This window comes from Gymnoscopelus braueri, assembly GCF_963280865.1.
Source record: "Gymnoscopelus braueri genome assembly, chromosome: 8".
Lineage (NCBI taxonomy): Eukaryota > Metazoa > Chordata > Actinopteri > Myctophiformes > Myctophidae > Gymnoscopelus > Gymnoscopelus braueri.
The window spans coordinates 55,625,928-55,653,427 of record NC_137609.1 but is presented as its reverse complement, the minus strand read 5'-3'; the positions used below and the strand labels follow the sequence as shown (position 1 = coordinate 55,653,427).

Below are 27,500 nucleotides of genomic sequence, written 5' to 3'. Positions count from 1 at the left end.
TTTAAGTTATTGTCTCCGCCAGGCCGAAAGGCATGGCATTGGCGAGAGAGTATGTTTTGCCCCCTGTCCGTCCGTCCGTCCGTCCTTCTGTCCGCGACCAGCTAATCTCCGCCACTGTTGGCCATGTCGCTGTGAAAGTGCACACACACCCTGGATGCCACAGCAGAACCTCTGCCCCACATTTTTCAGATCAGCCTGTCATAGCGCCACCATGAGGCCGACTTTTGCAAAACACATTTTTTGCTATTACTCCTACAGATTTTGTCCAACAAACACGCAATTCGGTACACAGTATCTCTATAGCCATGTGATCAACACGGATCTGTCTGATTTTCCATATTCCATCCTGATTGGCTAAAATTGGCTTCCAAAGTATGCAGGATTGGTTCATTTTGAACAAAATGCCTCAAATCATGAACGCAGCATGCGATTTCCGTAAGATTTTCCACAGAGATTCCCACTTGGCCCAGGATGAAATGCCACTTGAAAACGTTCACATCAGCCTCATGGTGGCGCTATAACAGGCCAAATCACCTTTTTAGCTATAACTGCACCGATCTGCGTGAAACTTTGCACGCACACTCCCTAGAGGCCAAGGAAAAACCTTTTCCCTGCATTTTTCACATAATGCCTTTTAGAGCGCCACCAGGAGGCTGAGTTTTGTAAAACACAGTTTTTACTCTTACTCCTTCAGATTCTGTCCAAAAATCACGCAAATCGGTACACAGTATCTCTACAGTCATGTGATCAAGATGGATGTGTCCGATATTTCATATTATACAACAGGTAGTTCCGACCAAGCAATCTGATTGGTTGAAATAGCTATCTAGCCGTGCTTCAAACCAGCATCATAGCACGGGCCTAATCACATTAATAAATCACTCCGCACTGCAGTCCGCACCTGATTAGACTATATGGCACAGCTGTGCTGTGACGTCACGCTGTCCCACGGTAGGAAAACAAACAGCACGGCGAAAATAGCCGATCTACAAGTTCACAACGCGTCGCCAGGTATCGCACGGCGAAAATAGCCGATCTACAAGTTCACAACGCGTCGCCAGGTATCGCACGGCGAAAATAGACGATCTACAAGTTCACAACGCATCGCCATCGTGACGCGTTGTCAGCTTGTAGATCAGTTATTTTGGCCACGTGACACGGTCGTACGACGGAGCATATAGCCTACTGGAATTCTTTCCACTGCGCAAGCATTGATAGCTCAGCTGTGTTGATGAGACGGTGCCTCAGGCTCATAGCGCTGCTACAGGGACTATTTAATGTCTCAGTGAAAAACTCTTCTCTTTACAGGGAAACGGATAATAGCGAAACATTTTTATTATGAATTGCTCCACAATATGAATACATTTGGATGTGTTTTGTTGGTAACTGTTGTATAATCGCAATATTACACTCGAGGGTGTGCTTTACCTTACATTATTGGCACTTCTGTGATGCTCGCGGAACTCGGCTTCGCCTCGTTCCTGACCGCATCACAGGCGTGCCAATAATGACGGTAAAGCACACCCTCTCGTGTAATATTGCTTAATTATTCCATCCTACTTGGCTAACATTGGCTTCCAAAGTTTGCAGGATAGGTCCCTTTTGAACAAAATTCCTCAAATCATGAACGCAGTGGGCGATTTCCGTGAAATTTTGCACGCACATTCCCACTAGGCCGAGGAAGAAATGCCACCCTTTTCACATTGGCCTGTTATAGCGCCACCAGCAGGTCTAATTTAGCAACCAAATTTTGGAACAAAATGCCTCAAATCATGAATGCAGTGTCCGATTGTCGTGCAAGGCCTAAGAAGAAATGGCACCCTTTTCACATTGGCCTATTATAGCGCCACCAGGAGGCCACAATAATCTACCTGACCTGGCGGAGACTTGTGCTCCGAGGAGCACTTTTTCTAATTTTAATAATATAATTGTGAATGTAAGGTTTTACATGATGAGGATCCTCATCATGTAAAACAGGTTTTAAGTTGTAGAAGTATTTCATGCAAGTGTGAAAGTTATATGCACAAGTATAATTTGCACATATAACCATTTTTGTAGCTGTGATGTATGTAGTTATTATTTAGTCACAAGCTCTTGTTTATACTTGTCATTGGTTACATATTTGTAAAATCCACAGACACACTAAAACACTTTCACATTCAAACATATTTAAAAAAGTAGCAGCAATAGCAGATCTATAAGCTCACAACACATTGCATTGCAACACGTTGTGAGCTTGTAGATTGCCTATTTTTGAAAATTTGTGTGACACTATCGTACGATAAAGTAGGACATTAATTTATAAAAACAATACATAACATGTTGAAATATGGATTTACAAGGTTTCTGCCTGACAGAGAGACAACACAACTTACCCCCCAAACCCCAAATAAACACTTCTATAGAACAACACAACTTCCACACATAGTGTGAACCTGAATAAACACTTCTATAGAACAACACAACTTCAACACATAGTGTGACCCTGAATACACACTGTGTGTGTGTGTGTGTGTGTGTGTGTGTGTGTGTGTGTGTGTGTGTGCGTGTGCGTGCGTGCGTGCGCGTGTGTGTGCGTGCGTGTGTGTGTGTTGCGTACATGCATCCAGCATTTCCTGTTTTTCTGACGTATTGTACTGACTGTAACCGTAACAGGTTTAATAAAGTCCAAACATGAGTGGGTCTGACAGACCAGAGTCTCGAACAACCAGCTGTGTGTCTATGAAGAGTGACATGTCTAAAGGAAGACTTATTGACTTCAGTAATGAACCTGGACCTCCACACACAAAGTATGTGAATCCATCACAATATACACAACACTATAACATGAATAATGGTTACAATAAAGAATATTGAATAAACTGGCGTTTTCAATCATCACATATTTAAATCATTAAACAAATGTTTATTTTATTTTTTTATGATTCCAGAAGTCTTCACCACAGACCAGAGTCTCCAACACCCAGCTATGTGTCTATGAAGAGTGACCGGTCTAAAGGATTGGGTCCTAACTTCAGTAAGGAACATGGACCTCCAGACACAGAGTATGTGAATCCATCACAATATACACAACACTATAACATGAATAATGGTTACAATAAAGAATATTGAATAAACTGGCGTTTTCAATCATCACATATTTAAATCATTAAACCAATGTTTATTTTATTTTTTTATGATTCCAGAAGTCTTCACCACAGACCAGAGTCTCCAACACCCAGCTATGTGTCTATGAAGTTAGGATTGGGTCCTAACTTCAGTAAGGAACCTGGACCTCCAGACACAGAGTATGTGAACCTCCTATACAATATACACAACACTATAAAGGTGATCTAATGCTGAGTTATTTACAAAAACAAGGGACATTACCTTTTACGTCTCGCCCCCTCCCAATAGTAGGGTGATTTGACATTATATTGGACTTAAATATAGTGGGACTGCTATACTTTGTAATAATGATCAAACTTGGACCAAAGTCTGGTTGTCCAAATATCTAATCAATCACACCCTATGTAATCGTAGATCTCCCTTTGGAAAGGCGGGTAGAGCCGTGGCCAGTGGATACAACTCAAACAAGTGTCTTTTATGGCATTTTATTTCTGTTTCGTTCACACACAAACTCTCACACCCTAATCTAAACACAATACTGGTTGTTACAACGGTAGGTTATAAACCTGCAGATAAAAACATAGAACATAACAATCATTACTGACAAGAAATACATCTTCACAAGATATAACAATGTGAGAAAATACATTATGTCGTGTAAGGTCGGATCTTATTCTACATACCATCTGTCCACCGCGGCTCTTCCTTTGTTACTGAGATCCTATTCTAAAAAACCTGGTGCTCAAGAAGCTGACTCATGTGCAGTAAATTTGGTCACGTTAGCAGGCATAACAAATAGCTAAAGAAATACCCCTCAGAAAATTAAATAGTAAATACATAAATCACCCCACTACTAGGACAATACTTTCTATGCACAGATTAAGCCGCTAATTTACCTAAATCTAATGAAAGTATATAATAAAATCACGCTAAACCGGAAGTACGTAATTTCTCCCACAATTAGCTGAACAAACGGTCATTCACCACGGGATGGCGCTAGAAGGCCACATAAGTAGGTACATGTCAATAATACACTCCACCCTCATCATAATCATGGATTATTCCACACTGGTGCAGTATTTCCCTGCTATTTAAAGACTTTACTTTATGTATGTGCCTTATTTAATTTCTGAACTTACAGGGCATGGAGTTCTAACATATCAGTCACGTTCAACACAGTAGAATACATTGCGTAAAAGCCTAATCTACTACTGTAAATAAGTTAATTTATTAATATTTACTCATCTATATGATATTATTTTCATCTCCACAGAGTGAGATTCAGAACCTCACCTGGACTGAAGACACCCAGTGAAAGTAGACAAAGTAAGATTGGAAACAATTGTCACTAATTAACATGTCATGTTAATTGAAATGCTGAAATGGCACCATATGGTTTTAACAGTATCCATGTCCAAATAGTGACGTTTGTCTTTTTTGCTGATTTTCTTAACGAATTGTAGATTTTCAATGAGATAAGTTCATTTACTGGAGAGTAATTGATTAATGTCAGGATGTGAAGTTAATAATGAACCTGAATGTTTAAAATGTCTACTCACAATAGATGTCAGTCTGCAGGAGGATTTAAAGGATTATAAGATCAGTTTGAACAGACTTGATCGTGTGACATACGTCACTGAAGTGCCCTCCCTCAGCAGCATCTACACAGAGCTCTACATCACAGTGGGAGAGAGTGAAGGGGTTAATAACCAACATGAGGTGTGGCAGATAGAGACAGCTTCCAAGATGAGGACCCTGCATGACAAACCAATCAACTGCTGTGACATCTTTAAGCCCCTCCTCCTTGGCAGAGACAAACCCATCAGAAGAGTTCTGACCAAAGGCATCGCTGGCATTGGAAAAACATTCTCTGTGCGTAAGTTCACTCTGGACTGGGCAAAGGGTTTGGAAAATCAAGATGTCATTCTCCTGGTTCTCTTCTCATTCCGGGAGCTGAACTTGGTCAGAGATGAGAAGCACAGTCTTCTCACACTGATCCATGTTTTCCACCCAACATTAAAGAAGGTCACAGCAGAGCAGCTCGCTGTCTGGAAAGTTGGCTTCATCTTTGATGGTCTGGATGAAAGCAGGTTTCCATTGCACTTCCACAACATTAACATTGTGTCTGATGTCACAGTGACATCATCAGTGGACATGTTGTTGACAAACCTCATCGAGGGGAATCTTCTCCCCTCAGCTCTCCTCTGGATAACTACCAGACCTGCAGCAGCCAATCAGATCCCTCCTGCATGTGTTGACATGGTGACAGAAGTACGAGGGTTCACAGACCCCCAGAAGGAGGAGTTCTTCAGGAAGAGATTCATTGATGCCAGCACAATCATCTCACACATGAAGACATCAAAGAGCATCTTTGATGTCTTCAAAGAGGATGTGTCACAAAGAGGATGTGTCACATCCCAGTCTTCTGTTGTATCACTGCTACCGTTCTGGAGGACATGGTGAAGACAGACCAGACAGAACAGCTGCCCAAGACCCTGACTCAGATGTACAGCTGCTTCCTCATGGTTCAGAGAAAAAGGAAGGAGCTGAAGTATGATGAGACACAAAAAAAAGAAAACAAAGGATGGAGAATATTTTTTCAGGGAAAAAATGAGAATAAACAGCCGTTCTTGGCTTCGACTGACAGGGTAGTCCTTCTGAAGCTGGGCATGCTGGCGTTTGAATATATTGAGAAAGGTAACTTCATGTTCTACCAAGAAGACCTGGAAGAGTGTGGTCTTGATGTGAAAGACGCCTTGCTGTACTCAGGAGTGTGCACAGATCTCTTCAAAGAAGAGACTGTGCAATCTCAGAGAAAAGTCTACAGAAAAGTCTACAGCTTTGTTCATCTGAGCATCCAGGAGTTTCTGGCTGCAGTCTACCTGTTCCACTGTTTCACACGGAAGAACATGAAGGTACTGAAGACATTCCTGGGAGTTGATGTCAGTTCCTTGGAGGACTTCCTGCAGAGAGCCATGGAAAAAGCCCTGAAGAGTAAGAATGGCCACCTGGACCTCTTTGTCCGCTTCCTTCATGGCCTCTCACTGGAGTCCAACCAGAGTCTGTTAGGAGGCCTGCTGGGTCAGAGAGAGAACAGTCCAGAGAGCATCCAGAGAGCCATCAACAACCTGAAGGAGATGACCACTAAAGATTACTCTCCTGACAGAATGATCAACACCGTCCACTGTTTGATGGAGATGAACGACCACTCAGTATTTCAGGAGATCCGTCAGTACCTGACGTCCGAGGACAGATCAAAGACAGAACTATCTGAGTATCTGACTATAAACCTACCAAATATCAAGTAAAGAGCCAAATGTCAAGTTTAGTAAGTATTGAGAGTTTAAGTGGTTAAATGTCTGAAAATACACATTAACATGTTAACTCATGAAACTCAATACTTACTCAAAACTTGACATGTGTCTCTGTACCTAAATGTCATTGACATGAATCCAACATAGAAAAGATTGTGTAAAAAGAAAAAAAAAGAATTCTTAACACTAATGATAGTGTCTGTCAAACAAGTCTATGAAGCTATCAATGAAATCTATGAAAAAGTTTAATCTGCAACACAATTTTATACAATATGTAGTGGGGGTCCCTGCTTCATCTCTCTCTCTCATATATACAAAATGTAGTGGGGGTCCCTGCTTCATCTCTCTCTCTCATATATACAAAATGTAGTGGGGGGTCCCTGCTTCATCTCTCAGCTAAGGGGTCCTTGGCCTGAAAAACGTTGAAGACCCCTCATCTAGCATGTAAAGCGGGTAGCACTGCAAGTAACATTTGGTGGAAGATAGGGAATTAGCTCTGGGTGATGCCCCCCCCCCCCCCCCCACACGCAGAAACGACCCGCAACTTATAACCTAGCATACAATAATTGTCCATGGTTAACTAAAGGTTTACAAAATGCCTGTCAAAAAAAAGCATTGTACAGGGTTTTTATTTGAGGACTAAAGAAGCAGCAGATAAATATAAAAATAAGTTAACTAGCATTATAAGGATAAGTAAGAAAGAATATTATAAAAATAAACTAGACAATAATACAAATGATATGGAATATATTAAACAGTATGAGATGGTGTTAAACAAAACAATTTACCTAAATATGGATGAGGTGCCAGATCGCTTCAATCTGTTTTTTGTTAATGTAGGCCCTGACCTAGGGAGTAGAATTCCGGATTGAGCGTCAGATGGGTTGACAGAAATCCCTGCTCAATGTTCCTTAATGTAGTGGAGGAAAATGAAATGTTTGGCATAGTTAAAAATTGTGAAAAAACATTAATAAAAAAGATAATGATATTGACATGTCCTGTTTGACATGTCAAACAGGTAATTGAGGGGATTTCTAAGCCACTTACACACATATGCAATGTATCATTGCAAACCGGTCAATTTCCAAACTAAATGAAAATAGCAACGGTCATACCACTGTATAAAAATTGGAGCAAACACCACTTCACAAACTACAGACCTGTCTCATTACTGCCACAATTTTCAAAGATACTGGAGAAACTTTTCAAGAGCAGATTAGATAATTTTTTGGAAAGATTTGATGTACTCTCATAGAGTCAATATGGTTTCAGAACTAACAGATCAACATCTCAGGCATTAATGGAATCCATAGAAAGAAACACAAACGCAATTGATAATCAACAATATGCAGTTGGAATATTCATTGACCTCAAAAAAGCTTTTGACACTATCAATCACAATATATTATTAAACAAACTGGAGAACATTGGTATAACAGGCATTGCAATAGACTGGATTATAAATTATTTGGACAAACATAAACAGTTTGTGAAGATGGGTAATTACAGCTCAAATCATTTGGACACTGCAAGTGGCATCCCCCAGGGGTCATTATGGGGCCCAAACTTTGTATTCCTTACATCGATGATATTTGCCAAGTATCAAAGCTGCTGTCACTCGTACTTTTTGCAGATGACCCAAAAGTGTTTTGCTCTAGTGATAATTTGGACAAATTACAGGATGACATCAGTGAATAATTAAAGAAATTGAAGTTATGGTTTGATTGGAATAAATTATCTTTAAATCTGAGCAAGGCAAAGTTTATATTTGGTAAGTACAGGATAAACACACAAGTGCAGATAGAAATAGGTGGAGGTGCTATTGATCGGGTGCACAAAAACAAATGTCTAGGTGTGATAATAGATGACAGGCTTAGCTGGAAACCACATAATGTACAAGTAAAGTACAAAGTAGCTAGAAGTATAGCAGTCGTAAATAAAGCAAAGTAGGTTCTGGATCATAAGGCACTCCACACTGTCTACTGTTCCTTAGTCTTGTCACATTTACATTATTGTGTTGAGGTTTGGGGTAATAACTATAACAAAAATCATTACAGTCACTAATCATTCACCAAAAGAAAGCAATAAGGACCATTCACAAGGTCGGCTACCTGGAACATACTAATCCACTATTTTAACAATCAAATTATTAAAATCCGATATAAACATGACTAAAATTGGTTCCAACCAATAGCATTCATTTGAGTGCAACCTTATATAGAAAGATGGCGGATTTGAAATCGTTGAAAAATAGCTTCATTTACTGTAGAGTCTATGGGCGTAACTTTGTCCATCCTTTATACTGTCTAATATCCAAAACTGAATCTATGCGTACCGAGCGCATAACCCAAGAGTCTGCGTATAGTTTGGCTGGACTAGTTAATCGCAATGGCCGGGTTTCCCAAAGCGATTTCAGGTTGTGCGTAAGAGCCTCCACGCAGCTGCGCAGTAGCAACCCCGCTACGCACTGTCTTCATTAGTAGCAGCTGGTTGTGCCTTACGTGCTATCTAAACTGGCTTCAGGAAACACCATCGTCGTAGGCTCTCAAGTGCATGGCGTTACGTGTCTGCTAAACTAAATTCGGGAAACAGCACGCACGTAAGACCTCCTGGACGAAGCCTACGTAAACACCCTTTGCCTACGTAAATACCCCCCCCCCACACACACAGTGGTGTGTTCTAGGTTTTTATATATATATATACATATATATATATATATATATATATATATATATATATATATATATATATATATATATATATATATATACATATATATATATATATATATATATATATATACATATATATATATATATACATATATATATATATATATATATACATATATATATATATATATATATATATATATATACATATACATATATACACATGCATATATACATATATATATGTCACAGGACGATTGAATAACCAGGACGATTGAAGACAGAGTGCTCATTTTTAGGCACGGGGCTTCGGGGCGAGGCGGGGCTTTGATGCGACGCAGACCTGTCTGTTGTTGTTCCCCCCCACGTAGCAACCAGGAAGCTACGCTAGGGGAACGCTGAACACACGTTCACACGCACGTGATAATAGTTATTGTCCATGACGGAGGCGCGCCGACTCAGCAGAGCTTGAGGCCGAGGAGGCGCGCCCTCGCGCCCGCGCTGACCGGCCGATGCTCTGATAGTCGACACAGCGCCGTCCGAGTTGTAAACCGATAGGGACAGAATAGTTCTTTTCATGGATTACTGTGTGTGTGTGTGTGTGTGTGTCTCAGGGAGAAACTAAAACAATGCGTGTGTGCGCGGGCGCGTGCATGCGCGCGCATGTGTGTGCATGCGTGTGCGCGGGCGCACAAACGCGCACGCACACACACACACACACACACCCTCCCTCTAGTCTGGCTTGCATTGCCCCTTAGCGTTGGTTTTACAGAATTGCCTGAAAACAAGCGCTCCTTCTTCAATCGTCCTGGTTATTCAATCGTCCTGTAACATATATACTCTTCAGCACAACAGTGGAATACAGAAACTGCAGTGCCATTCCATGCAAATGTTCATTTTGGTACAGTGATAATTGTGATCTAATGTTTTGAATATCTTTGATTTCACATTTAATTTGTAATTACAGCCTAGTTGGCTGTGACCTCAGACAGACACACATTGAAGTTGTGGCTTCAGCTCTGAGCTCTAATCCTTCACATCTAAGACACCTGGACCTGGGGGACAACATCTTGTTGGATTCATTCATGGAGGTACTCTCTGCTGCTCTGAAGAGTCCACATTGTAGACTGGAGATTCTAAGGTCAGATTAATTTACCAGCATAATTTTTTATTAGGTATGTTTCATTAATTATTATGTGATTATATTATGAATGCTGTGGTGATACTTTATTTGAAGAGTGTGAATCAGGTTGAGATCACGTTGGCTGCTAAGGAATTAGCACGTCCAGTTATAGAATCATTTGACAAGTGACAATGCAGGCTGGAAGGTTTTGCCAGTTCCCCAGCCCACGACCAGCAGTTTGATGAACTCTGAACTCCGTCATACTGTGACAAGTGAATGTCACACTAGATAATAGAGATAAAGGAGGAAAAAAACATTTACATTTACTTACTAATCTGTACTTTTTGTACAGATTGAAGTCTTGCTTTTGCTTGTATTGGAAGGAAAAGGTTAACAGACTTTGTATGTCCCAGGTTGATTATGGTTATACTTTTTATAGATTTGCCAGATAGATTTCATCCACCTTGGCTAAGCTTGATCATCTGTATCATTTGGCTTTGCGTTTTATTACAAATTCTGATTACAACACCCATCAATGTGTTCTGTATAGCTTTGTTGATTGGCCATCTATTTATAAGGCTATACTAGGTAAGCGGCCTGTGTGAATGATACCTTTTTATTTTCACAGAGCAGTGTGCGCCTATGGTAGTGGTGCGCAACCATAAAGAGAAAGTTAGAATATGCACAGACCTCACACAGTTTTCATTTCTCTACAGGTTGTCACACTGTATGATCTCAGTGGAAGGCTGTAATAGTCTGGCCTTAGCTCTGAGCTCCAACCCCTCCCATCTGAGAGAGCTGGACCTCAGCTTCAATCAACCAGGAAACTCAAAAGTGAACTTACTCTTTGCTGGACTGAAGAACCTCGAGTGAGTAGAGGAGAGGTGTGCTGAAATGTGATGGGGGAAATTATAAAATGTGATTCTATGTATGTATCCTTCTATTACTTGTTAGAACACAATTTGTGATGATTGGAAAATGTGGTCACTTATTAGAAGTAGAGATGCCCTTATTAATCATGATCTCCACCTGGCTGAATAGGCCAGGAGGAACCTCCATGGAAGAACATCCACCAAAAATAATTCAAATTGGCCTCATGGTGGCGCTATAACAGGCTGCTTCAGGTTTTTGCCTATACCTCTTGAAATGCAGGTCATATCCTCTGGATTCATTGGATCATGGCACAACTCCCCACGCCCATTTCCAAATGATGCATTGTTCTACCAATTTGTGCTAACCCTTTTTGTTATTACTACCTGTTAGAAAAGATTCCACGTTACCAGAATGACCACATTAGATCGTCATGGTTACACGAGAGGTTAGGCTGACGCGATATATGTTCTTGGACGCCATCTTGAAAATTACGCCTTTCGGGAAAGCATATTTTTCTAATTATGTTTGTTTATGTTTATGTTCTTAAGCATGCCTAGAGGTACTACAATCAAATAGAACATATTTTGTATGGGTTTATTTTTCAATTGAGATATAGCCATTTTAAGCCCCTGGCAGCCATATTGCCAGCTAAAAAAAAAAGTTTTGTTTGGGGTTAAACCATATATTGACATGTCTACTGTGGTGGCCTCTGGTAGAAACAGCCGGAAGAAGGAGGAGAATGTACAGGAGTCCACCCAGCCGCCCAAACCATAGATATAGAAACCTAGATACCTCATTGGCCTCTGCAGTTCATTGGAGCGACCTGTATCGCAAATTTCGCTTCCGCCCTCCCTCGGGAAGTTTCCGCGTGCGTCACAGAAGGGGACGTTCGGTAGGCCTCTGATTGGCCTACCGAACGTCCCCTTCTGTGACGCACGCGGAGACTTCCCGAGGGAGGGGCGGAAGCTGGTGAGCGCCCGAGATACAGACGCCTCAGAGCCGGAGGAGCCTTTATATGTCTATGGCCCAAACAGTTTGTTGTTCCTGATGGATTGCCAAGATACCTCACTCCAATTTGTAATCTTATGCCCAGGAGTCTCTACACGGCAACCTCCAAAAGCACTGCTGCCCATAGAGGCAGCCACAAACGGTTGCACCATCTGTCATACAATCTATTTCTCCCTGCAGCTTATTTGTTTCCTGACGGTTGCACCCCACAAATGACACAGCCCTGGGTAGGCCACCCAGCATGGTGGAGGTCAGCGCTTTGAGGAGTGACTGTGTCAATGTGTCATATAATAAATGTGTGCTTGTTTCCTACAGGTTGTATCAAGAAGAAGAACACTTGCTTCAACCTCAACTCCTTAAAACATGTGAGTACACACAACACTGTTTATACACCTGTGTGCATGCTGTAATGAGTTGGGAAGGAGAAGACTAGTAGCATTGGGTCAGCACCAGGCTTGTTTACTTAGCAGCCTATCATGTAAACATCGACCATATCAAGCCAGGTCTCATATTTGGAACAACAAAATATACCCTGACCCTCAACACCGGAGCACCCCAGGGATGCTTGCTGAGCCCTCTCCTCTACTCCCTGTACACGTATGACTGCATAGCCACACATGTCTCCAACACCATCATAAAGTACGCGGACGACACGACAGTGATAGGCCGAATCGTCAACAACGACGAGTCTGACTACAGAGAGGAGATCAAATCACTGGCACGCTGGTGCCGGGAGAACAACCTCTCTCTTAACGTCGACAAGACCAAAGAACTGATCGTGGACTTCAGGAGGCCGCGGAGAGACCATGCGCCCATCCTCATCGACGGTGCTGCAGTGGAAAGGGTCAGCGAGTTCAAGTTCCTCGGAGTACACATCGAGGAGGACCTCAAATGGGAGACGCACTCCACACACGTGAGGAAAAAGGCTCAGCAGCGACTGTACTGGCTCCGCCGCCTGAAGAAGCTCGGAGTAGGACGTCGCATCCTCAGGCTGTACTACAACAGTTCTGTTGAAGGCATCCTAACAGGCCGTGTCACGGCCTGGTACGGGAACTGCACTGCCCGAGAAAAGATCAGCCTACAACGAGTAGTGCGATCGGCAGAGCGGATAATGGGAATCGAGCTCCCAGCGCTCCAGGAACTGTACAAAAAGCGGTGCGTGGTCAAAGCCAAGCGCATCATCAAGGACAAGCACCACCCAAGTCACAGACTGTTCAACCCCCTACAACGACCGCGACCGGGCAAGGGGCTCTACCGCAGTATCAAGAGTTCCACCACCAGGTTCTGGTGTAGTTTCAATCCGGCTGCTGTCAGAATGCTGAATGGGGCATAAGCCTGAATGAGGCATAGGCCTTGTTCAGCAGCCTGACAACAGGCGGCGCAGACTTTTCTGGCTCTTCCTGAACACACCTGTGGATTATACCAGGGACAATGACTTGGACTTTAGCCCCCCCTCGGACACACCTGTGGACTACACCAGGTACAAATGACTTTTTGTTGCACTCCCTCATGGAGCTACTTGCGGATTATACTAGGGTCAGTCCACTCTAGGTGGACACGCACTGACCTTTTGCACCTTAATCCCTTGTATAACGCACTGACTTTTTTATTGTGCTCCTTTTCCTCTAAGCACCTTAACGTCCATTGTCTATCATGCACAGTATAAGTATAACATGCACAGTATACAATACATTGCTGCTATGCTCAGGCACCTTAGTTTAGTTTTTTTTAGTTTTTTTATTATCTCAGGTAATTTGTAAATATGTAGATAACTTGTCTGGCCTTCTGTTGCTCTCTTGTTTTGATCTCCTTCCCACTTGCCCCCCACCCTCTTCTTCTCCCCCCCCCCTCTTCTTTCTATGGAAACTAACGTTGTGATGGGAACGATGTACAGAAAATAATTTCACCCACTTTTTTACCTTGTAAACCTGTGATGTGACAATAAAACTGATTCTGATTCTGATTCTGATATCAAGAACATACCACCATGCATTAACTCTGCCCGCCAACATACTACTGGATAATATTGTAAGTGACGTCAGGTATATTGTACACACTGCGATACAGCAAAACAAAAGGAAGCAGTGCACCACCTTGTGGTACCAACTGGCATTGCATATGCCTACTGACTGTTACAGTGCGTGCCTGCATGGATGAGTGCATGCGTTGCATGCAAGTGTGCGGGCATGCGTGCGTGAACTAACCCTTTAGTTCTTCGAAACAGGACACATGTCCTATATTTTCCCTATTCCACTTTTAGGCAAAACATTTGTCCCCATGTTAATGCATTTAGCTATAACTGTGACTGTGTCAATCACTCTGTTAAGTGACTTAACAGTTAATTTCCAGGACATATTAGCTCACATGTTTACACTAAATTGTAATGGAAACACTGTGCTTCTTGCAGCAAAATCCAAAGGAGTGGATTCATCTGCCCCAGGTGAGTGCTGTTTAAAGTTAGTTTAATCTAATGGAGACATTTCATTTAAACTTAGGCTTACTAGGTTACTTAGCATCATATGGTGTCATGCCATTAGTCCAACGGCTTATTGTTCTGAAGTTCCATTGGTTCAATGCCACACATTATAACTATTATGTTATTTATAAAGATATAGAATAGAAGAGAGTAGATTTATATGGTTATGGATGAGAATGATCAAGAGCTTGTAAACACAGAAACTGCTGAAAGAGAAGGACAAACTCCTGGAAGAAAGACAAAGACAAAAACACAAATAAGAACTGAGGATACATCACATGTAACTCACCCAATCTGTGTTGTAAAATGCCAAATCCCTTATCAACTGGACAGGGATTTAATGCTCAGCTGCAGCCTTAAAGGAACATTTCGGACTAACCTTTTTCTTACCTTTATATGATGTTATTATATCCTTGGCCGAGTGGTACAGTAGAAAAACTCCATCCCGAGTCCACCACAGCTAAAAACTAGAGCGGACTAGCTTTAAGATAGTTATGTGATCAGATATTACTGTGAATGCAAGTGCAATTGATTCTAAAAAATCATGTACGATTCATTGAGGATGTTAAAATGTCTCCGGTTAAACTTAATGTACATGTCTTTTCTGTTTTATGAAAGTGAAACAACTGTTACTGGATATGAGCCAAAAGATCAGGGACCGAGATAGAGAACTGCAGAACTCCACCAAAGAGATGGAGGAGACCAAGGTACAGCAGCAGCAACTGGCCGAGCACCTGCAGGACAGGAACAACCAAGTAGAGAAGCTCACAGTTCAACTAAAGGAAAGACACACTGAACTGCAGAACACCATCAAAGAGGTGGAGGAAGGCAAAATACAGAAACAGAAACTTACCAAGGAAATGCAGGACCAGGGCAAACAAGTAGAGAAGCTCACAGTTCAACTGAAGGAAAAACACACTGAACTGCAGAACACTACCAAAGAGGTGGAGAAGAGCAAGATAGAACAACACAAACTGAGCCAGGACATGCAGGACACAAACCACCAAGTAGAGAATCTTGCAGCTCAACTGAGGACAAAAGACAGTGAAATGGAGAAGGTCAAGATGGAAACAGACAACAGACTAGATGATAAAGAAAGACTACTGAAGGAAAGAGAGAGGGAACTGCAGAACACCACTTCTGAGATGGAGGAGAGCAAGAGAAAGAACCACAAACTGACCCAGGACAGGCAGGACCAGAGCAACCAAGTAGAGACGCTCAGAGTTGAACTAAAGCAAAGAGAAGGTGAACTGGATAATGTCAAGGTAGAGAGAGACAAAAGCCTCGAGGAGAAAGATGAACTACTGAAGGAAAGAGAGAAAGAACTACAGAACACCTTCAAAGAAATAGAGGAGAACAAAAATCGCCATCAGAAAGTGACTCAGGACCTGCAGGACATGAGCAACCATGTGGATAATCTCACAGTTCAACTGAAGGAAAGACACACTGAACTGCAGAACACCATCAAAGAGGTGGAAGATGGCAAAATACAGAAACAGAAACTTACCAAGGAAATGCAGGACCAGGGGAAACAAGTAGAGCAGCTCACAGTTCAACTGAAGGAAAGAGAGAGAGAACTGAAGAACACCACCAAAGAGATGGAGGAGAGCAAAAGTCACCATCAAGAACTGAGCCAGGACCTGCAGGATAGAAATGGACACATGGAGAATCTCACAGTTCAACTGAAGGAGAGAGAGATAGAACTGGAGAAGGTCAACATAGAGAGAGACAACAGACTAGCAGAGAAAGATCAACTACTGAAGGAAAAACAGAGAGAACTTCAGAACTCCACCAATGAGATGGAGGAGAGCAAGGCACAGCAGCAGAAACTGACCCAGCACCTGGAGGACCAGAGTAACCAAATAGGGAAGCTCACAGCTAAACTGAAAAAAATGGAGAGAGGACTCGAGAAGGTCAAGATAGAGAGAGACAAGATACTAGAAAAGAAAGACGAAGAGCTGAGGATGAGGAAGAGGGAATGGGGTGAAAACACACATCTTGGTGAGAATCAGATTATTTAAAATGTCTCCCTTGATTGACTTTTTGATTGATTGAATACTTTATTAGTCAGAAAATGTAAACAACATGAGGTACAGTCAGACATTAAGGCTAAAAGGGTAACACAAAAAAGTCCTGGTGACTTGTTTCCATTGTGGTCCTATGTATTCAATTCATCAACATAGCATAAAAAAATAACAATAATACATGGCATCAACAAATACAAACACTATATGTACAAAGGAGAAAAAGGAAAAACGTTGGCAGTGAATGACACTTCCTTTTCATGGGAAAATACATTTACCTCCCCCTGTGGTCTCCTGATAGATGGTTTTCAGGCTAATTTTGAAAGAAACCAGTGATTTTGATTGTTTGACCAGATCTGGCTGTTTCTTTTTTTTAAAGTAAAGTTCATCCAATGTCATTGAATAATCCAGTCACCCCTTTCTGTTTTTGTTTCTATTGCCAATACATGCACTGTTTATGCTGTGCTGCAGTGGATGCAGTGAAGACAGACTTCATTACTCCACTGAGGAGTGGAGACAGTATGGAAGAACATCTTCCTGACAGTGAGTCCATGTTACTCTTTCAAATATTTTGTGATTATGTTGCTACTTCTATTAATTCTGGTGATTCGTTCAGTTTTAAGTCGCAACTTTAAAATGCCAGTGATTCCGATTTCACTAAAATTTGACAAATCACGTAGGGGGTTCTCGTAGAATCAGAGAAAAAAAAAGTGTGCCGCCGCGGTAAACCATTCCATAGTTATGGGCAGTTGAATGTAGTTTGTTTTCGCCAAAAAGCAACAGAAAGCTGAGAAAATTTGCTTTTTGTAAATCCTATAAAACCAAACCAAACCAGCTCCATTTAGTTGTTATCACGTGATCTTTGGCTCTGGTCTTCTTCATCATCATCATGATTCACGCCATCTAGCGTAAACCATCGAAAACACCACCCACTCATCAACTCGCCATTGGCAGTGTGGACCACAGGCCAACTGGCAGTCAATGAGTTAAGACTGTTGAGGGTATATGAACACATGATCATTTCTAGACAAGGAACGTCCTTGGTTGTGAATGTTCACACAAACGGTGTGAGTCTGATTTGAAAGCAAGTGTCTTTCCAGCATTGTGTTCAATAGAGCCCGACTGATATATCGGCCTGGTCAATATAGTAATTGATGGTCTATTACTCTTTAAAATAGGGATTAAATCACACCCATAGATCTGCCATCAATCAGACTCTTTGGTACCAAACCACAACGTTGTACCATTATTAGTGCCAGGAAGCAAACACAAAAATATTTGAAGATCATCAAAGAAGTTGGCCATGTCAACAAACATGCTAAAGTTTTAGCGTATAGTGGCCTATATATATTAGCATTGTTATAACATTATTATACCTATAATAATACAATGTATTTAATCTTGTATTCTAGGTGCTTCCACAAATCTGACAATGATAGACATCCAGGATGCAGAGAAATGGCTGAAGGATGTGAGGCATGTGTTTGTTCAAGGAATCTCAGTGGCCACCCTAGACTCTCTACTGGACAGACTTCTGGCTAAGGATGTTATCAATGATGATGAAATGGAGGCAGTTAGAGGAGAAAATCGCAGGCCAGACAAAGCACGGGAAATTATCGACATGGTGCGGAGAAAGGGAAACAAAGCGGGTTCAGTAATGATTGAAATCCTTCGTCAACTGGACCCCAACCTTAGTCAGCAGCTGTATGAGACAGAGGAGATGGAAAGAAAGATTGAGAGAGACGGGGAGGAGAGGAGAGACAAAGAGGAACGGGAGATGAGGGAGAGGTTTGACAAGGAGCTTGAAGACTCTCTGAGGAACGAAGAGGAATCGTTCCAAAAGTGTGAGGGAGACATCAGTAAGATAGACCATCAAACGAATGAAGTGGAGAAACAAATGAAGGAGGGGAGTGATGATCAGAAGAAAATAGAGCTGCAACAAAAGCTGGTGAGGGAGTCTGAGAAAAGAGAGGAGTTAGAGAGACAGCTGGAGAGTTTCAGAGTGAAGAGAGTTAATGAGAGGAGAGAGAGGGAGGAGAGACACAAACAGGAAATAGAGAAGATGAGAGAGATCGACAAAGAAAAGGCCAGAGTGGAAGCAGAGATCCAAAGGAACATCATGATCTCAGAGATGATGCAGGGAGAACTGGAGGAGAAGGAGAGACAACTGAAGGAGAAGGACAGATTGTTTCAGCTGTTTTATAGAAGAGCCAGTCTATTGTTTTCAAAACTGAGACTGTATCCCCATTTTACCTAAAACATTATGCTCCACGTACGTACAGTTCAAAGATAATGCACGCACATCCAAGTGTATTGTGTGGGTGATGGATAAAAGAGAGATAAGCTTGGATGTTCTCACAGTGTATTTATTAAAAGAACAACGTTTCGACCCAAAGTGGGTTGAAAACAGAAAAGAGAAGTTGGTAATAGGTAGAAGCAAGGTAACAGAAGGCATAACTTTAAGATATCAATATGTTTAGAACTACATTTGTAGATGAGTATAGATACAAGATGTCTACTTGCCAACTTTGGTATGTGTAATTGTGCAACATCTATTGAAACATTTACGCACATACCAAATATTGATGAATATGTAACCGTTTAAAGATAGTAGTGTTAATATCTGTGTAGTTAATCAGCACATTACTTATAGGGTAATGCTCACTAGCTAAGCTAACCTTCTGTACTGCATTTTTGCTACATATTTTATGAAGCCACAGAATATCCAGCTACATCTGCTGGGCAGTGAAACTGTTTTGGGGGCGACTTGTGGCAATGTTCAGAAGATGTTTGTGCAGATATTATTTATATCGGTATGTTGTATCAGGAACATTACTTTCTTCTGTATTTGTATTAGGCAAACAAAGGCAAGCAGGTGTGTAAGATCAGATGAAATATTTCAGTAAATACAACAGTAGAATAAGAGTCAAATCCTGCACACTGCTTTTCCAAAGAGTCACATTTAAGTATGGTAACTTCATCAGAGTAATCGACTTAATCAATAGCATGCCACTGCTATGGATCGATTGATTGATTGAATATTTTATTAGGCAAAAAATGTAAAGCAGCACAGTTACATTTAAAATACTTTGTCTAACAGGTCCATTCATAAAAGTCCTTGCGGACTTGTTTCCAATGAGGGCCTGAGCAACTGGCTCATATCAACCCATGACACTTGTTTTTTGCTGAATCCAACATAGCAGCAGCCATGTGAACAGACAACATGATGCTAAACAGTACACTCAACAATGTTTTTTGTAACATTTGAGGTGAGAAATTGCAAAACGATTGCAGAACCATAATATTGATTCATATTTGATCACACTTACTTACAACAACTTACTCTGAGCCGACTGTGTTGCGCTGGACGTACACTGGCATGAGGTATACTCTTAGTTGCTTGTTTTAGAAGAGAATGCACTTAAGACTTCTGGTGATTAGTAGTTTCGTTCCCTACCTATGTTGAATGCACTTGATGTAAGTCGCTTTGGATAAAAGCGTCTGCTAAATGACTGAACTATGTGATGACAAGGTCGGAGCCTTAAAATGTCATGAGACTCTGTCCCTGTCCACCACTATAACCAATGGTAAACAGATTGTGTGCAGTGTGAAGTGTTATACTTTGTTGTGTCAAAATCACAATCACAATCACCATCACCCCTATTCTGAAGAAACCTGGTATCGAACCCAACACACCCAATAACTACCGGCCCATCTCCAATCTCCCCTTTCTCTCCAAAATACTGGACTTCCAGTTGCCTCACTACTCAAATCCCACCTGGACTGCAATAACCTATATGAAACCTTCCAATCCGGATTCCGTTCACTTCACAGCACAGAAACTGCTCTCCTCAAGGTCACCAACGACATCTTTCTCTCCGCCGACTCTGGTTCCCTCTCCATCCACGTCCTCCTCGCTCTCAGTGCCGCCTTCCACACCATCAATCACTCCATCCTCATATCACGACTCCACTCCTCCCTTGGTCTATCCGGCACCGCCCTCTCCAGGATGAAGTCATACCTCTCCGACCATCAATAACTGCAACTCTTCTACTGCTCCAGTACCCCAGGGCCCAGTGATTGGTCCCCTGCTCTTCACCTTATACATTCTACCCCTTGGACAGATCCTCTGCCACCACAGCCTTCAATTTCACTGCTATGCCGACGACACACAACTTTACTTCTCCACCACGACCATCACCACAACCACCCACTCAAACCTCAACACCTGCCTCACAGACAAAAAAACCTGGATGCATAAGAACTTTCTCAAACTCAACTGCAATAAATCAGAATTCATCATCGGCCCCAACTCCCTAACCCACTCAACCCAAGACTTCTCACTTAACATCGAAGGCTCCACTGTCACAGCCTCCACCCACGTCCGCAAACTTTGGTATACATTTTTACCCTATCGTTTCATTCCTCCCCCACGTGAGTTGCATCACCAAAACAGCCTTTGGAACACCCTCTCCTGCCGAAACACTCACCCAAGCCTTCATTACATCTCGGCTAGACTACTACAACAGTATCCTCCATGGCATCAACTCCAAAGTCCTCAATAAACTCCAATATGTTCAAAACTCAGCTGCCCGCCTGCTCACCAGGACCCAGTACCATATGTAGCCACCATGGCTAGAACCAATCAACAGGACCATATAAGGGAGTGTTGCCCGGTACGAACACCTTATCTACTCATCTCTACACCCCCCACCTCCCCACCCCCCTCTTTTCCCCCTTCCTCTCTCGTTGAGGACGCCACCGTTGAAATCAGGACACACTGCTGAAATACGTCCCAGCCCAACAGTAACGTAACTAATAATTGGGCCGCGCGACCCGGAAATTACCGTAATAATCCTAAAACGGGAGCAAAAACTTTTTTCTATTAGGGTGGCCCACCGGCCGTCTGGCGGCCCGTAAATGGCGCGGCCGTTCTGGAATTTTCCCGAATTTCATGGTGGCCAGCACGTCCCTGGCCGCGACCAACCACGCTTTTATCCTTGCATAACTGTGCTAGGAACCAAGAACCCGGTCATCACTGGTTGAGCAACTCAGTCTTGCACTGAGTAAACAAACTTTTGACCACTCGTTCAGGGACCCAGTGCCCACTGGGCCTTAGAAACGCGGCTGTTTAATCTACAAAACGCCGGACCCCCGACGCCTGGCAGAGACCAACAGCATGGACACTGAAATTATTTTCCCAGATAACAAAGATACCCAAGGTTGGTTGTTACCAAACTTGTGCAATTATCATGACCGTGACGAGAGCCTAACCCAAAAGTTCTCCATGCGTTTTTCTCTCTCTCTCTTCCCCTTTTCTCTCCTCCCTCTCCCTACACATTCCTAATTCATATTCCCCTTCTTGATAAGTTAAAACTGTATGTTTCACCAATACAGCGATGTGGTTTTAACTTGTGGTTTGTTTATTCATATGTGGTTTTAACTTGTGCTTTATTCATATGTGGTGGGACTCATAGAAGCTTTGAAATTATTGGTGAGGCCTCTCTGCTCTTGACGGAGAGCCTTTACACCAGTAGTTTTCACAACATTGTCTCAAATCCAGTGACTTTCAACGGCAGTATTGGCAAGTATTGTGATTTAAAAATAGTATAAAGCATCCTCCACGTGTCCTCCACGTCCTCTTCATCTTCCTACTAATGTGGGAGAATTCACAGCGACCTATCACTAGGGCTTATATGACGTCTGAAAACACCTCTTTACTCGTTGTACTGTAAGCTTTAATAAATCAATTATGTTATAACTTGAAGAAACAATATTTTGGTCTCCTTTGTTCACAAAGTACAGTATACACGTTGATTGATTGATTGATTGAAGTTTTTATTAGGCAAAAAGAAGAAAACATTACAATTACATTAATAATACTTTTATCTAAAAGTTCCGTCCAAAAAAGTCCTTGCGGACTTGTTTCCGTTGGGGTCCTTGGTATTCATTTCATAGACATATATAGTAGCAACCAAACAGTTCAAATATCAACATAAAAATACAATGTACAAAAAAAGGGGGGGGTCGTCTGTCTACCGGGAAACTGGTACTACCTCCTCTTTTGGCCTCCAGAAAGATGAGTTTTTAGGGCTGTTAGAAATGAGCCCAGCGAACTGCATTTTTTGAGGGATGGGGTTAGACTATTCCATACCTTGGTGGTATGGGTTTGTTTTATGGGTGGGTGGTACCAGATTGTTGTTTACGCTCCCTCTAGTTTTGTGACTGTGGGTGTCACTAACTTTTTGGAGGTATTTAGACAGATATGTGGGTATAGGGGGCATTTCGGGCAAATCTGCATTTACAATTTGGAAGACCAGTCCCATTGTTTGTTGTTTAACCCTGAGCCAGCCTAGGCTGGCAAAATGAGTGGGAGAGAGGTGGGTCATGGGCCCCAGTCCGAGAAGTAGTCGAATTAGTTTGTTTTGGGAGGTTTGAATCTTAGTCTTCAGTGACACTGAGGTGTTGGAGTACCAAGAGGAGCAAGCATAGTCAAAAAGGGGCTGAATCAGGGCCCCTGAGAGAGTCCTGAGGGCCTGAGGGTTGACAAAAGAGGAAACTCACATAAATCTGGTTCTCTGGTTTTTGACCACCTTTGTTGCCATGCTTTCACCTGTCAGGTATTTGTCACGAATACATCCCAAATAGGTAATCTCTTCTTTGCTAGAGATGATTGTGTCATCAACTTTGACCTTGAAATCATTTACCTTCATCTTACTGAGGGAATGTTTGGTCCCAAAGAGAATGGATTCAGTTTTCCCAAGTGTAGTGACAGTTTGTTATCGGTAAGCTAGGTACGGATTTTGGAGAGTTCAGTGCTGAGAGCTTCCTCAACTTTCAACTTGTCCTCACCCGAGATCAGGAGTGCCGAGTCATCAGCGAACAGGAACAGTTTGCAGTTACAGGCAGCATTCATGTCGTTAATGTATAGAAGGAACAGTAACAGCCCTAGAATGCTGCCTTGAGGAACCCCGCAGCTCAGGATGTGCAGAGCCCCATGTCCTGAGCCCCATGTCCTGAGCCCCGCAGCTCAGGACATGGTTCCGTTGATGTCAACCACTTGTTCTCTACCCTCCAAGTACGATCTCATCCAATTTAGTGATGTGCAATCAAAACCAATCGCCCTCAGCTTATCAAGTAGAATTGAGTGGTTTACAGTGTCAAACACCTTTTGGAGGTCCAGCATGACCATGCCGCAGTATTTGCCCGAGTCTACCTCACGTTTGATGTAGTCGGTCAAATACAGTAGGCATGTGTCAGTGGATTGGGATGTTCTGAAGCCCGATTGGAATTCAAACAACAGCTTACACTTACCGAGGTAGCTGTTGATTTGTTCTTGGATTACTCGCTCTATAACCTTTGAGATGGAACAAAGGATGGAAACAGGCCTGTAGTTGCCGGGATCAAATTTTCTTCCTTTTTTATATAGAGGGATTACTCTCGCCAACTTGAATTCTTGTGGGACGTGACACTGACTGATGGATACGTTTGTAATGTGGGCAACTATGGGAGCAATAGAGACAGCTGCATCTCTGAGGAATCTGGTGGGGATGTTGTCAAGCCCGGTGGCCTTGTTTGGCTGTAGGGCGAAGAGTTTGTTTTGCACATCTTCAGTCATTACAGGTTTGAATGAGAAGGAATTGATTGACATTTATTGCTTGTTCTGCCAAGAACTTACGTTACATATAGTGACGTAAGTTTAAATATTGTATTATATTTTTGTAATAATTCATAAATCAATATTTTATATTGTTGATGAAATATTACATCTTGTATAAATAGCCCATAATTACTACCGGCTTAATCCCTACACATATTACACCAGTCCTCCTCGACCACCACTGGTTAGCCTGTCAAACAAAGAATCCACTTTGCTGCTCACCACCTAAAAGGCACTGCACAACCTGGCTCCCCCATACCTCTCTGACCTCCTCCAGCTGCACGTCCTGTCCTGTTCCTTCAGGTCCAGTGATGCTGGTCCCCAAGACCACCAGGCACCTGGAGGTCCCTCTAGGACCAACCTCCTGGAGGTCCCCAAGACCACCAGATCCCTATAGGACCAACCTCCTGGAGGTCCCCAAGACCAGGCACCGAATCTCGGGAGACAAGGCTTTCTCTGTGGCTGCCCCCTCCCTCTGGAATGTTTTCCCTAAACATATCAGAGACACCCCCCTCCCTTCCTTCAAAACCTGTTTAGAATAGATTTTCCGATTTGACATAGATTTCAACTCTGTTTTAATGTTTTATTGCTTTTATACTCTCTTGTTTGCTTGTCTGAGTTTTTTCTCCTAATAAAGTTGTTTTCCTTCTACAAAAATAATTTTTTTTTCCAGCCATGTCTCTACCCTCGGTCCTTTCCATCGTCTTGTTATTTGTTGGAGGGCTGTAATTCTCTAAATCCAAAAAGAGATATAATTCTTATTTTTGTAAACTTGAAAACATGAGTAAAAAAAATCTGATCTAACCCCCACCTGACACAACAGTGCTCCCCAGGTTGATTCTCAGCCAAGGTTAGGGTTAGTCTCAAGTCTCTAACCTGCAGATACATATGTTGGCTTTCCGCCCCAGTGTTTTACACCCACACAAACAAACAAAACAAACAAACAAACAAGACAGTGGAAATGATGCTCCAAATGAAAACCTACAGCTATTCTATGTCCATTTTAAACATTTGAACCAGGGGTCAGCAACCTTTCTGACATGAAGTGCCATGTTTTTATTTTCTTCATAGTCAGTGTGCCTCAACATATTAACATTCACCCCAAAATGACTTTATTTTCTGTTGATGCTCACCCCATGGAGCCTTGAAATCATGGAGATTTGTTTTCTTTTTTTTGTAGCATTCCTGAGCCAATAATTTGATGACCGGCTCCGGTAGGAGACTCAAAGAGTCTCCATTGACTCCGCCGGTTATCAAATTATTGTGTCAGGAATTCGACGAAAATTGATTGTCCTTATACAGTACATAACAGCCTTTATTTTTGTATCGTTCCTGTGAAATATTTTCTTTAACATCAGTACATTGCATTGACCATTAGACTCAATAACCCAACTATCTCCCAGACTCCCTCCCCAGTCAGAGTTCAGAGTTTGAATCAATGCAGAATGATGTGCAGGATGTCGTTTGCATACAGACGTGAGGTGACTTAATTTAATTGACTTTTCTTTTTAAATATTTTATATTAAAAAACAAAACTCTCTCTCGCACACTTATGCCAGTGTGCCAGTGACAGTGGTGTAAAGTAACTAAGTACATGTACTCAAGTACTGTCCTTACGTACAATGTTGTGGTATTTGTACTTTACTTGATTAGTTCCAATTGCCAATACTTTTACTTCTACTCTGCTACATCTCAGAGACAAATTTTATACTTTTACTCCACTACAATTATTTGAAGACTTTAGTTACTAGTTACTTTGTAGATTTTGATTATTATTACAAAACATACATTAACCACTTCAGCCCTATATACATTTCGGCCATTTGAAAATAGCCGATCTACAAGTTCACAATGCGTCGAGATGCGACGCATTGTGAGCTTGTAGATCTGCTATTTTTAAAAGATTTGTATGCATTTGAAAACTTGAAATGGGACACTCTGCATAATGAGCATACTGTTGGTACTTTAAGTACATTATAATACCAATAATTTTGTATTTTACTCAAGTACATTTTGAATTCCGGACGTTTATTTGTAACAGAGTGTTTTTACATTGCAGTATTGATACTTTTACTTAAGTATGAAATGTGAGTACTTTTTCCATCCCTGGCCAGTGATCACCATCCCCTGTGCCAACATGTTGGCACTATGGCTTTAAGGTTGCCTTTACCGCTGGTTTAAACGTTTTCCCTTCTTCTTCCACGCTCCCATGGCAAGGCATAAGAACTGTGTTCCAAAAATAAACACGCCACCCCGGCGATTTGACTCATATGGATATGAAGCATCGACTGAAGGTGTAAATGTACACATTTACCCAAAGAGTAACACAATATAAACACTAGAAACGAGTCAAACAACCCAAAGACTACATTTCCCATGAACGCGGCTGCTGAAGGGACAGTGATATCAGACCCGGAAGTAGTAATTCCATTTTCGCCAGAAACAGGCTGTATCAAATATGAATGAATATCATAAACGATGCAGAGCCACCCCCCTGACAAAAATGCCAGGGTGGTGTGTTTATGTTTGGAACACAGTTCTTATATGACGTGATCTAAGATTCCCAAATGGGGATTTCAACACAAAAAATTAAGCCACAAACCCGTGAAACAGCGCCCTCTAGTGGCAGTGACATCAGACTTCAGTGCTCTATAGGCTATAAAGTCCATGAGCCAGACAAGATTTCATTATCGAAAGAGTGGCCATACCTATATTAGATTGTTCATAGGGTCAATACGAGTAAATAAATATATGATAACCTTTCCACAGGAGCAGCTTTTTCATAGTTATCACACATTTTGTTATTTTCCCCATACGTACATGACAGGTGAAAACAATTTTTTTTTAAAAAAAGAGTTATCATAATGAAACTTCCTGAGTTGATTACTTACATGAAGACAATGATTTATCGTATTACAAGTTTTCTGAAATTGTATATTATAATATGCAAATTAGGCATTAGGAAAATATGCCTGAATTTGCATAACTTTCCAGAATCAACTTTGGAACATTGGACAAAGCCAGAGTCAACATTCTTATTTCATTTTGTTAAGATGTTGGAGTCAAAGGTTTTTAACAAAGGAATATTCAATATCTGGCTCAATTTTGGGGCTCTGGCTCATGGACTAAATGCCTAATTTGCATATCTAAATATACAATTTCAGAAAACTTGTAATACGATAAATCGTTGTCTTCATGTAAGTGATCAACTCAGGAAGTTTCATTATGATAACTCTTTTTTA

The 27,500-nt window shown here is 41.8% G+C and overlaps 1 protein-coding gene and 1 long non-coding RNA gene across 2 annotated transcripts; both read left to right on the top strand.

Annotated features, from left to right (window-relative positions):
- The first annotated feature begins 2,681 nt into the window (after nucleotides 1-2,681).
- On the top strand, nucleotides 2,682-3,263 carry LOC308089731. Its single transcript, XR_013933541.1, has 3 exons — nucleotides 2,682-2,789; nucleotides 2,931-3,044; nucleotides 3,186-3,263. It is a non-coding gene; the product is annotated as an uncharacterized lncRNA (long non-coding RNA).
- Nucleotides 3,264-4,098: 835 nt separating this feature from the next.
- On the top strand, nucleotides 4,099-20,637 carry LOC308090974 (uncharacterized protein; the record flags this gene model as incomplete). Its single annotated transcript, XM_080436246.1, has 11 exons — nucleotides 4,099-4,120; nucleotides 4,673-5,567; nucleotides 5,756-6,382; nucleotides 10,062-10,235; nucleotides 10,934-11,086; nucleotides 12,414-12,463; nucleotides 14,506-14,538; nucleotides 15,193-16,575; nucleotides 17,070-17,141; nucleotides 18,011-18,785; nucleotides 20,433-20,637. The coding sequence occupies 11 exons, from the start codon at nucleotides 4,099-4,101 to the stop codon at nucleotides 20,635-20,637; spliced, it is 4,389 nt and encodes a 1,462-aa protein (XP_080292372.1).
- Between the last annotated feature and the right edge of the window lie 6,863 nt (nucleotides 20,638-27,500).